Source organism: Manacus candei, unplaced genomic scaffold, assembly GCF_025592945.1.
Source record: "Manacus candei isolate 608988 ecotype Guabito, Panama unplaced genomic scaffold, ASM2559294v1 h1tg000017l, whole genome shotgun sequence".
Taxonomy (NCBI): Eukaryota; Metazoa; Chordata; class Aves; order Passeriformes; family Pipridae; genus Manacus; species Manacus candei.
Window position 1 is genome coordinate 22,087,836 of NW_026138065.1, and position 12,619 is coordinate 22,100,454.

General features: G+C 40.6%; 1 protein-coding gene across 36 annotated transcripts in view; it reads right to left on the reverse strand.

The window, feature by feature from the left end:
- Positions 1-7,934: 7,934 nt before the first annotated feature.
- The window catches only part of ESRRG (estrogen related receptor gamma), a 379,094-nt gene continuing 374,409 nt past the window's right edge, over positions 7,935-12,619 (reverse strand). For all 36 annotated transcript variants that reach the window (XM_051782962.1, XM_051782947.1, XM_051782968.1 and 33 more), the window contains one exon: positions 7,935-11,640. In XM_051782962.1, the coding sequence (XP_051638922.1) occupies positions 11,396-11,640 (245 nt within the window). In that variant the 3' untranslated portion in view covers positions 7,935-11,395. The remainder of the gene's footprint in view (positions 11,641-12,619) is intronic.

Sequence of the window (12,619 nt, forward strand, 5' to 3'; positions counted from 1 at the left end):
ACAGGTATCGAGTCACAGAGCTTCTGTTTAGACACTGATGGAGGAAACAAAGAGGAATAAAGCCTCAGAGCTACCCATTGTGGGGATTTGGTTCCCAGGTACCATTATATTTGCTGCAGTGTGACCCAACGTGATCCAAAATATGATATATTTTCTATGAATCTCTCATGTTCAAGTACGCTGCATATGTTCTCCCCATGAAAAAAAAACAAACCAACCAGTAAGTAAATGGAAGTAGGGAGACAAGTTAGCTCTTCTTCCTAGTTAATATCACTTTCCTCTCCTCAGCTGTTTCTGTTGTAAGTCTATAAAGAAGTGGTACAGTCCTAAAAGAATGTCATAGACTCTCTTGTTTTTCTTGGAGCTATAAACCATGTTGTGGATAGGCTTGTGGATCCTTTTGTTATGCTGCTCTTGTGAAAAGGTTTTGTAGTGTAAAGTGACTGACCTTAATCTTTTCACATTGGGAGCTGAAATTTTTTTTCCCCTGAATCTTCTGGTTGTAAGACAGAGTCCATTTATATGTAAGATATAAGAATAGCCTGGCTCAGCAAGTCATTTAGAAAGACATTTGGTCAATGTAAAGGAGTAAGGGAAGGAGGGGGAAGGGATCCCCCTCTCCATTGTACACTTTTGTCATGGTCACCTTGTGAGTGGGTCTCTGTTAAGGTGACAAAGGAGCAAGGGAATCAATGTAAGAACTATGTAAAACCTCATATATTGCAAGTATAGGCACGTTTACATCTTACAGCATTATCAAGGCCCATCTTAACAATTTGCCCAAAATCCATCAACGTACTACAATCTCAAATATATCAAAGACATTTTTTTTGTTGTTGCTGTAGTCAGAGGATAAGACATAATAATGGGAGAGGACGAAAAGTCATGGAAAGAAATTGAACTTGTTCATTTTACTCCAATCTGAGATGCAAAGCAAAACCAGTGCAGCACTCTAGTTGTCTGACCCCTTACAACATCCAAAATTGGCCTCAAGAAATGACCTATTCCCTCTCATCACAGTTTATTTAATCCATCTGAAAGGAGTGGAATACATAGAAAATATCAGTCACAACCTACATACATGGACTGATTCATTATTTCCCACAGTCTTAGGGGGTCTTGGGAACACATCTCCACTCTAGAGATGGAAAAGAGCCAGTAAATGGATGCCAAAGTTTGCCTAAACCACAGCAAGAGAGAAAGTTGTTATTATGGATTTATATTCCTTCACCCCATTGCTACTCATTAGTAAACACTGATGACCAGGTTCTGCTTGTCTGTTCTGTGGGTGTTGCTGTAAGGTATTTGTATTGCACTCTGCAGATTTAAACTCAGCAGAAGCTGCTGATGCACAAGGATCATGTCATGGCTTTTGGGGTATCTTGAGCAGACAGAAGGAATCTATCCAGGATGCTCCAGAATATGGCTGATCTCAGTCATCAGGAGCAATATATAACTTCTGGGGTAGGCTGACCCTGAACCAGCCACCTGGGAATAGGGAAGAACCAAAAGTGTCTTTAAACCACAACAGTACAGCATGGGGAAATGGGAGGATGACACTCTTTTGGGGAAAGAGCCCTTTCAGAGAAAGCTAATTGCAAGGAGGTCACATGGAGACTGCATGGACAACTATACAGAAAGGATAAAAACATGTATTTACTGAGACTATATTACAGTCTTCTTGGTTTTGTTCTTTTTTTTTTTTCTTTCTCAATGAGGGGAGGGAGAATTTGGTAATGCAGCCTTTAGGTTTTTCCATAATCTCTGCCTTTGTCTTGATCAACAAGTGAGACTGCTTTCTGCAGGCCTAGAGAGGCTGTTCTGGGTCATAAGGCCTGGTCTCAAACCTGAATGTGAGCATCTGCAGTGTCCACTAAGAAGCACTGATATGAATCTTGGGGACAGGGGTAACCTTTATTCCACAGCATCCCCAGTGCCAGCTCAAATAAACTTTATGCTGCTACTTCTTCCATACAGAAATGACAGTGTGGGCTGGAGCCCTGAGCCCAGAGCTGGGAGCCACGAGCTATGCTGGGCAGCAGGGTGGGAAAAGCACACTTTCTGGAAGGAAAATATTTCCCATCCCCACTCTACCTTAAACCTTTTGAGCCAACATTGGTAACATAGCTCTGGTCCTGCAGAGAGGAGAATGAGGATTGTGGAGGGGAAGAAGGAGTGAAAAAGCTGGGCGTGGGGAGGACTTTCTTACTTATCACTTTTTTTTTGTGATCACAGAAAGTGGCTGTACAATTACACTGAGGTTTCACAGCAGAGTGGGAACAACCTGCTGGGAGTTAACTGAGGTGGAAACCGTGGGCACAACCTGGGATTCAGGCTCTGCTAGAGGAGGTTATTCCATGTCTGCAACTAAATTATACAGCTCAGCCTTGATGGGCTATAGACACATTATTTTAGGGTGTTTTTGTTACATAGGAAAGGACAGAATATTCAGTGAAGGTTCAGCTATGATTAAGGAGAGAGAGACCTGTGCACTTGGCAAGTCTGAGGGGTGGGAGGCTTGCAGACTCTAGGGAAGACCGAAACACTTCTTTGTCAGAATATAGAGATGCTCCCTGGGATTCAGACCCAGGTATTTCTTTTTAAATCTAAATCAGGGTAGCGGTAAAGAAGGAAACTACTGAGGATGATATGGTGTTTTTCCATTCAGTACCACCCAGGAGCCCTATAGACCCCAAGATAACCTCTGGCAAGTAACACTGGCACTTCTGTGACTCCTTCACAGCCTGGTATGAGAATTCTGCCCTTATTGACTTCCTCTTACTGCCAGTCCTTCACCTTGTGGCCATTCCCAATGAAGCTGTGAAATTAGATAGAGCATGGTAGATTGAACTGGAGAGTGTTAGGAGTGCGATTCGTAAAGCACTTGTGATTTAAAAATATTTTTCCTTTTAACCCCTTTCACTTGCCATTTACCCTCTAACTCTCTCTCTGAAAAGCCTGTTGAGGAGTACTGCAGCAGGTTCCCCTCGCACCCAGCTGGGCAAAGGTCTGTACTTTGCAAAAAATTGCCATCCTCAACCACACCAGCTCATGGTTCTGGACGCAACAGTCCCCCGTTCTCTGCTAGCCATCCCATGGCTGGTGTGGGTGGCTGGCAGCTTGTGCAAAGAGCTGGTAAGAGCAGTTGAAGGGGGGATCGCTGCAGGGGAAGTGCACTTGGCAGTCCTCCCTCTCCTGTAAGTGTTCCTCCCTCTTTAGGTGTGTGGCAGCTCCTCTAAAAGATGTTCACGTCTCGACGTGGGACAGATAACCTGACCTTGCACCATTATCTTACAGGGATCACCCTGCCCATGCTCAGATGCCTGTGTTGCACTGCTCAAGTGCCTCTCTGGGAAAAGCATCTTTTACCAAAGCAGGGCACAAAAATCACCCAGTCTTGAGATGGAGCAGCTTTTCACTGGTATGAGCACTCAGGAGACAGGGAAAAGGCAAACAACAAGCGCACAACTGGTCCCCATGAATGAGAAATGCAGGGTTAAGAGCCTGTTTGTAAGCAGACAGAGATGCAAACCCACAGCATATCTTCAGCTGCCCTCGTGGCTCAGGTGGCTCAGGGTGCTGGATTAAGAAAGGCAATTGTGACACTGCCCGGCAGCTCGTGGGGCCACAGGATCAGCTACTCGGCAGCCACAGTGGCATCGGCTGGTGAGCAAGGAGAGGCCACGAGGCAGCACAGAAGTAGAGGATTTGTGCTAAGGCTCCGGGACTGTCTTAAATCTCCAACATCTGCCAATTTAAGTACAGCTGAATTGCTGGATAATTCTGCTGGTGGCGCTCCTGGGAACACCCAGACCGAGTAGAACAATTTTGAAGGAAATTACATGAGCTGGGATTTAGTGTTGTCTCTTTAGCTTGTGGAAGAGATAATCTGGCCCATTTAATGTGGAACAAAATTTGCTCTGTTTCACAGGGGTAAGGAGATAGTTTTGCCTTGAGAAAGCAGCAGTAAATGACTCTGAAGTCCTGCTGTCACTTGTTCGTCGAGCTGCTGTAATATGGAGTGGCAAGGGCTGTTTTCCTGGGCCGCTTTCTACATATAAGTAACGCTCTTTATAAAGAACACCACTTAGTCTTATGACAAAATTCCTCTAGTGTGACACAGAAGAGCACTGACATCATTCTTGAAGGCTGGACAATTTATGGCACAGTTAATTATTAATTTGGCTGGCATTTGTAAAGTAGAAGGGAGTTCTTGTGCTTTTAGGCCATGCTCTCAGTGTGTAAATCTCTTGTATGGCTGCCATAATAATATTCCTGCAGCTATGTTGTCACCTATTGTAATTTTTCTGCTAATAAGAAAATTTAAACTAACCAGGAATCCTAAATTTGGAGACTAGTTGTTTATTTCAAATACACTCTAGAGAAATAATAATGCAGTTCTGCTCTGAATTTAATTTAAACAGGAACAGGCAAAACAAATCTCTGCGGAGGGCATTTGACAATAATAAAATATTTCTCCCAGCGGGTGAGCTGGTAGCAATTGTATTGTTGCCATCAAAGCTCACGTTTCAGCAGGTCATTACCATCATAACAAGCCCTTGGACCAACTGGCATGGACATGCAACATTGAGCTCCTGATGGGCACATTATTTCAGACCTTTAACTTCATGGAGAACAAGACAAATACTCCTGGGAATGGAGGATTATATTTTGAAATTCCTTTCTTTTCTGTTCTGCTTAATAATAAGAGCCTGCGTGTAATCAATCTACCTCCACTTGCTTCTTTATATTAACAGAGATTGTAAGGAGCCAGGCTTGGGAATCTGAACACTAGGAGTCAGCAGCCCTTAATCTTAATGAAACACTAACAATTAGCATGGCCGGGATGTGGCAGCGCAAACACTTTTGAATAAAAATGTTAAGAGCTAATAAATGCATCCATATTCTTTTCCATAGTTACTTGGGCTTTTTCCCTTCTTTAACAGCAGACACAAGGAGGAAGTTTGTGATCTGTATGTTAAAGGCAACCTATAGACACACCGAATCAGCATTTCATCAGAAAGGAAAAAACACACACCTTGTGAGGCAGCTACTGCAGGCAGGATGTATAATGAAGGATATAGTAATTAGCAAAGTGCCATGTGAAATCAGAGACCTACATTACACAAGAGAGATGAAATGCAAAGTAAAGGAAAGGTGCAAGTAAAGAAAGCTGTTAAGGAAAATTAACAAAGGCTATGGAAAAAATGTAGAAAACAGATGGAAGTTGTCCCATTCTTGAGTTTAGCGCAAGATCCAGAACAGTTAATGTTAATAAAAAAGAGGCATTTTCTGCTGCAAATGCTTGTACATAAAAAAAACCTCAGGTGTTTTTGTGCTTTGGTTTTTTTTTCCCCTGTAGGGCATAACTGGGCAATGCTGCAGGACACAAATATATACAACATGAGAGCTTGTCTAAGGACAGTATTTCCATCCCTGTTATCTTTCATGATATTTCGTTTTGGTTTTGGTGGTTTGTTTTTTTTTCATAGTTAGTCTTTCAGCAGCATTGGCATTGTGTATTAAGAAGCACACATAACTGCATGTGTAACAGCACTGACTGGCACACGATTCTCATGTCGTGTCTTTCACTGAGAAAGGATCAGCTGGAGGGACCACACCAGACCACTTTTTACTGGTGTTTGCCAGACCTTTCAAGCTGCGAACTCAGGTAGTCAAAAAAAACGACCAACCATCCGAAGAGCCCAAATGACATCAAGTTAAGCCATTACTTGAACATGAAGCTCCAGAGAAAACTGGGGCCTGTCATAAATCCCATTCCATTTAGGAGCCAGCTCAGCCAGCAGCGTGCTTTCCTTTCGCATCGCTACTGACGGCATCGGCCAGCGTGGGAGCGGGCACGGGTGCCAGCGTCACAGCATGGGGCAGCAGAGCACTCCACAGCCAGGCTGGCACAGTGGCAGGGGTAGGAGGCTGCAAAACAAGCACCTCCGGAGGCAAAACTATGCTCTTGGACTGAGATGGCTTCTTTTTTTGGGAGGGTGGGGCAAGTAGGGGAGGGAAAGGGTGATGTAAACCATGTCAGTCAAAACCTGATTTAGCTGAGCTACCCCATATCCCTAATGGAAAGGCTCTTTCCATTTGCCATCTCTGTAGCCACAGGCTGGGGCCGCAGCAGTTGAAAGCTATAGCAGGGTGTGTCGTTGAACTACAAATGCCAGTATCCCAAGCCCTTTTTTTTTTTTTTTTTAAGGACTCAGTAACTATTTTTGCAGTTTAGAGAGGTTTGTGCTCCTAACCAAATTCCCCACAGACTCCTACTGAAACATTACTGAGTACTGAAACATTTCCCATGGATTTCTGTGCCTGTCCTGGCTTCACTGTGGAGACAGAGTAGGGAGAAGACAGAAAGAAAGAAAAAAAAAGTTCTGCAGAGATGCATTCCTAGAAGTGCCTTCATCTGAGTGTCCCCTGCGTTTTTAATTCTGTGATGCTCAATTTCTGATTGGATGGTCCTTCATGATCCTCTCATAAAAAATGGTGCAGAAATTATGATTTTTTTAATCATATGTGAAAACTTCATCCAATCATTAAAGTCAGTCACATGTTGAGGAAGACTAGGAGTGCAACTGTTTAAATTTTTTTCCCCTTTGTGTGTGAAAAATTCTAACACTGTTCTTTTCACTTTTATGGTGCTGTATTAGGTTGTCTTTTGAAGAGCTACTTTGCAATAATTAAAAATCAGAACAATATAAAAGGGGGGAAAACCAACTCTGTGCATGTACATGTATGTGTGTATGTACGTATGCCTGTGTGTGCAGCAGTGGCAACACTAAAACTAATTTCTGAATGTCTTCAAAGAGTCCACACAAGATTCATCTTCCTATTGTTCTGCTGCTCCTTTTACTTAAAAAAGCCCCCACCCTTATTTCCTAGGATAGCTAAAACACAGACAGTACTAGCAGCAGGGAAGGGGTGCCCTCCCACTCCAAGGCACGTTGCTACTTAGAGACTGCGAAGCACAAAGAGCCCGCGGTGCTGCCCCGGTACCTTGGCTGACACAATTCCCATCCCTGAGCATCACCGTTGTGTTCAGCAGCCTCTGTGCCATCAGCCAGAACCTCCAGAGAATGGCCAGTAGTGAAGGTGAGAAATACGTTGGCAAACATAACGACAAAATACTATCAAGATAGGCTAAAAGGCAAGAAAAGCACACATTAGCACTTCTGTGATGGTTCCAGAAGGGTCCACAGGAAAGAGGGGCTGGCCCCGAGTGAGGGGGGCTGCAGCCTCTCGGAGGGAAGAGGCCGAGAGACCATTTATGGCCAGTTTGATGCTGCACTGTTTAACCCGCCTGCATCCTGACAGCTATCGGTGCTCTTCATTAACACCAATCTGTATTATTGCTCTGGTGGCTACTTACTTCCATTCAGCAACTCTGGATCAAGTAATACAGGTTTTTATTTATTTATTTATTTTTATTATTTTTACTTCAGAACACATTAGAGGAGTCTCCTGCAGTAGGAAATGAATGATAGACTCAGTTGTCAATGGTGAAAGCAAAAGAAGTACTTCTATATGATATTAATGCGATCTTAAAATAGTGGGAAAGTTTTCTTTTATGGCATTGACAGAAAGGCAATGATTTTGAGTAATGCAGGTTGATGTGAAGATGCTTTAAGATTAAATAAGTGCTATATAAAGGCCTGCCAGCCTGAATTCTAATGGGCTATGAGACATTTTGCATATTTAAGAGTATGCAAAATGTCTTGTACCACACTGGAATTCATTCTGACAAGGCTTTATATAGCATTTATTTACACTCACATTGTACTTTAAGGGAGAAGTGCTAACACTGGCTCTGTTTTGAATGGAAGTAACAAAAGGTAATGCTAAGTGCTCTGTTTCCTCCTCCAAAAAAGAAAACAAAACCAAAAAAACCCCATAACACAAAAAATAAAATAAAAGCAATCAAAAGTGGAAGCTTGTTTAATATTGCTCTACCATCATCCTGAAAGGCATAATAATTTGAGTTACACATCTGAACTGATTGGAGTTACAGAATCATATCTCCTTTTTGCATTTAACAATATATACAATATAAAATAAATACATTTACACAAATGGACATTGGTTGGAGCACACGGTATGATACACATCACAAAAATATACAGTTGATTGCTATACAGATGTGAAGCCCATCTACAGCTATAGACATGTTTGTTTTCATTTGTTGTTTTGTTTCAGTTTTTAACTACTGGCTATTATGCAACTCCTGGATTATTATAAGCAGTTAAATTTTTTTTGTCCTTTTGCGATCTTTGCACGATAAGACTGCCGTAAAATGTTTTCCTAGGCAGGTAAACAGAGACGCTTAAATAATTAAAATACAATCACCAACACCCATTTTCTCTTCTATAAGAAAAATAGCAGTTTTAATTTTTTATATCTTTTTTATGTTATCATTTAAATGCAAAATAGTGGAATAAATACAACAATCTGATCTGATTGAAACAAATGTGTAACTTCTGGGAGTTACACAATCATATTGCTTTAAATAAGAAAAAATTAAAAAATGAAGCAAAAATAGAAATTAAATTGTTATGGCTAAAACATACACCCTTTGAAATTTTCCCAACACTTCACATTAAGTAAGTGGTCTTGAAAGAACTCTTCTCCAGCAAGGTTTAAGATGAACAACATTATAAAGCCCGTGCAGTTTTTTTTTTTTTTTTAGCTAAGTTTCAGGTAATGGTTTTACAGTCTTGAGATACTTGTTCTTTTGCAGCTCCAAAAAATTACGGAAAATAAAAACTAAAGTTTGCACCGTGTGCCTTTAACACATCTCCATTTTTTGTGTGGTTTTGTATACTTCTAGTTGATTGGCTTTTGACCCTGAAGCCCAAGTTCTTTAATGTGATACAGCAAAAACAATATTTATATTATATATTTATATATATATAGTGTACTTGAACAGTAGCAACTTAAACCCTGCACAAACTTTCTGGAAAATAAACTTTTTTTTTTTGCACTCTTACATATATAAATAATCTTATAGAATCAGCACCTTTTTCCCAGGAGTTGTATTTTTTTTTTTGACATTTTTCAAAAGGGATGTGCCAATTTCTGAACTCCTATCACAGCTATAAATTTCAAGTTATTGACCATCTGAATGAATTGCTAATGATGATTTACCTAGAATCACACTACAGTCACTTCTCTACTGAGAAAACACAATCTACAATATAGTCCCATATAGCTAATGATAGATACACAGTTTTTTTTTCCTAGCACGAGGCCAACTGAGCATCGGCCCATTGTTATTTTGTTTAAAGCACACAACGTAGCAATAGTTTTGGAAACTTGTCCGCACCAAAAAAGTTTTGCAACAACACAGAGCGAGTTAATAACAACATCTGAGAGATGATTGAATAAAAGCTATATTTACAGCATTTAAAAATTAGACTTATCTATAATCTTGAAATATTCAAAGTTTTATTTCTAAGCTATACATTGGTATTCTATAATAAACTGTTACAGAAATTATCCCTTGTTTTGAAAATATTATGATTTCAGTGTGTATCTGTTCATAACGAGTATTTGTTTGGAGTTTCGATCTCTTAATTATTACTAGGAAGAACTTTATTACCGGTAAGGAATAGAATATACTACTGTAATCTCCTGAGGAATTGTACATCCAATATTGTCTCTAATTCTACCCTGTGTCTATAAGCACACACCACAAGAATCCAAACACCACAAGAAGAACAAGACAACAGTCTTTGAATGCAACATAAAAATTCAGAAAAGCACAGCAAACATGAAACATTGAAAAGCTGAACTACATTTCTTTTGTTTGTTAGGATTACAATTTTAATTACATCTGTGTACATAGAATAAGGATGTTCACATAGTACAGGGAGCAGCTACTAACACTGGTACATTGGTATAGCATTTGATGGAGGTTATTGTTTATTGGTTATTTAGCGACTGTAGTTTTCTGGGGGCATCTAATCGGTTTATACATTAGATTACACCTCGTAACAGTCTTGAAACTGACTGACTTTCATGCTGTGACAATACTGGTTGAAAAGCACATATACTGGTTTAGCTACTTGTTAAGGATCGCCATTTACAAAATAAAGTCTAAATCAATAAATAAGGTATAGAAGTGTTAAATTCTTCAATTTGGTCAGAAGTCTACTACTCTGATTTCTTAATTTTGCGAACGGCGGCATTTGCCTCATTGCCTCTAAGCTAATATTGGTTCATAGGGTTTTTCTGCGTGTGAGGTTATAATTTTGCAAACAGGCAGTATCTCGTTCATTTGCAACTGAAGCAGTTAGAAATCACATAGCAACCATACCTTTGTACGGTCGCTGTCTCCTAACGTACGGATTCGTATTTGACATGGAGTATTTATATGTTAGACTACTCGGATATACTGCAGGTGTAATCTAATCCTTTGAGTCAGTGAACATTTAGTTATAAACTGGAGCTCATGTTAAGAAACTGGATGTTTTGGACCAGACTGGCACACAACATAAATTGCATCCGTGATAATATGCACCTTCCCTTCGACTATTGCTTTAGTAAGATAAATTCCCACATTAATAAATGGCTGAAAACTGGTAAAGCTGGTACAAAAAAATCTCCGTTAGTAAGAAGAAACAAAACATTTAAAAAAATCTTCCTTCAGGATTCATTTGTCCTTCATTATTGTTCATCATTGTTCAAGCCAGCACAAAAATGCAGTATTTCTTTCTCTTTAGTATTGCATGAATGAATAAAGCTTAAACTATTCCCTGAAAAAGTTACATTGTAGCTAACCTAAGAAATATCTGGAAGACTTGAAAAAACAATTAAGGAATCAAATGGCTGTAACTGATCTAGATGGAAAATGCAATGATAAGAAGCAGCCGATGCATCGTCGCTTAGTCGTCTAATTAGAGACTGCTCCTATGAAATCTAATACTGCATTCAGTCAGTTCATCGTGTTGTACTGTACTGCTAGGTACGGTGGTTCTCTCTTTGATTCCTTTGTCATTGGGGACATTATGGTTCATAATAAGTTCACTGGCATCCATATTATGGATTTCCATCCTTTGGCAGGCCTGGCTTCCATCTCTCTTCAATTAGAGACCTCTTTTAAAAAGTTCAGCAGCAAAGGAATAAAGAGAAAAGGAAAAAAGGAAAGGAAAGAACAGAAAGGAAAAGAGAGGAAAGGAAAAGGAAAAGAAAAAACTGCATCAGAAAGACACAGAAGAAAAAGTTGAAAGCTGCTTCACAGTCTTGCTGCTAAATATCAGTGCAGTCATTTTTTCCTTAATTAAACACTAAGTTTCTTTGCCATTATTATCCTGTTTATTTTCCCTTTTTTTTTTTTTTTTTTTTTTTTAAAACGTGCATGATGGGGAAGCCCATGATGCTTTAGTCAGACCTTGGCCTCCAGCATTTCCAAAAAAAGTTTGTGCATGGGGACTTTGCCTTCCAGTTTGATGTTGTAGAAATGCTGCACAGCCTTGGTGGAGGTTTGCCTCAGAAGCGGGAGAGTCATCAACATCTTGCCTGCACGACGTGGGTCTTCCATGTGCTGCCCAGCCTCATAATCCTGCAGAGCCTCATGTAAGACATCCTGAAGTTTCTGCACTGCCTCAACATCCTCTATGTGCATTGAGTCTGCAAAACAAAAGAGCAACAGGAGGTTTCAGTTTGGTGTGCCAGAAGTTTGATAACGCTACGGCTGCACGACACTGTCACTGGTTCTGTCCATCCCCTTCCACAAAGGAGGAAGATAATTACCCACTAATTTCTATATTGACCTTCAGCAAAGTATATGGAAATGCCATGGAACTACAAACGCACAATTAACTCTTGGGTAAGTAATTCTTCTCCTCATCCCTCTCAAACAAGTAAAACAGTCACCGCCGGTGCTCCGCAAACCATCTTTACGGTTACTGCTTTGGAGAAATGACAGCACCAGAGGGCTGAATGAATGGAGGGCTATGTTCTATCAGGGAAGCAAGGATGACTGCCCTGCTGTGGAACAGCTCAGTAACACTCAGTGTCAGGTTCCAAGGCTGCTGAGTTGGAAGCCACGGTCATTACTCGCTGCTCAGAGACGCTGATTGTGGGATCAGGACCACTGCACCAACACCAGGGAAATGCGGGTTTGATGGGATTTCCTGCTAGGTTTAGCAATTTTTTTTCCTCTCTCAGGCATATTCAGACAGACAGGCAACACTTAGCATGTTCCTGAACAGCTTTTGTTCTGTGAAGCTAACATCTCCTACAAGGTGTAATCCTTCTCTCCCACCCACTCAGACGGTGGTTTATCTTGTTAGTGTTGGGGTTTTGCATTTTTTATAAAACACTCAAAGCAAACACCTTGCCCTGTACCTTTCCAGGTGAGATGCTTTGGTGGTGTAAGTATTGAGTGACAAGCCTAGACACAACACACATCAGGAACTAAACTAAACTGCTACATGACCTGGAAAGATTAAAGCAATGGAAGTGTGAAATAAAAAGAAAAGATCTAACTGAAATAACTGTAAAACCCTCAACTGGATAGATACAGAAAGGGAAGATGTCCCTGAGAATACGCAGTTACTGGACCATGCTGAGATGACTTTGGATGAGCAGCCCTAATTCTCTGACT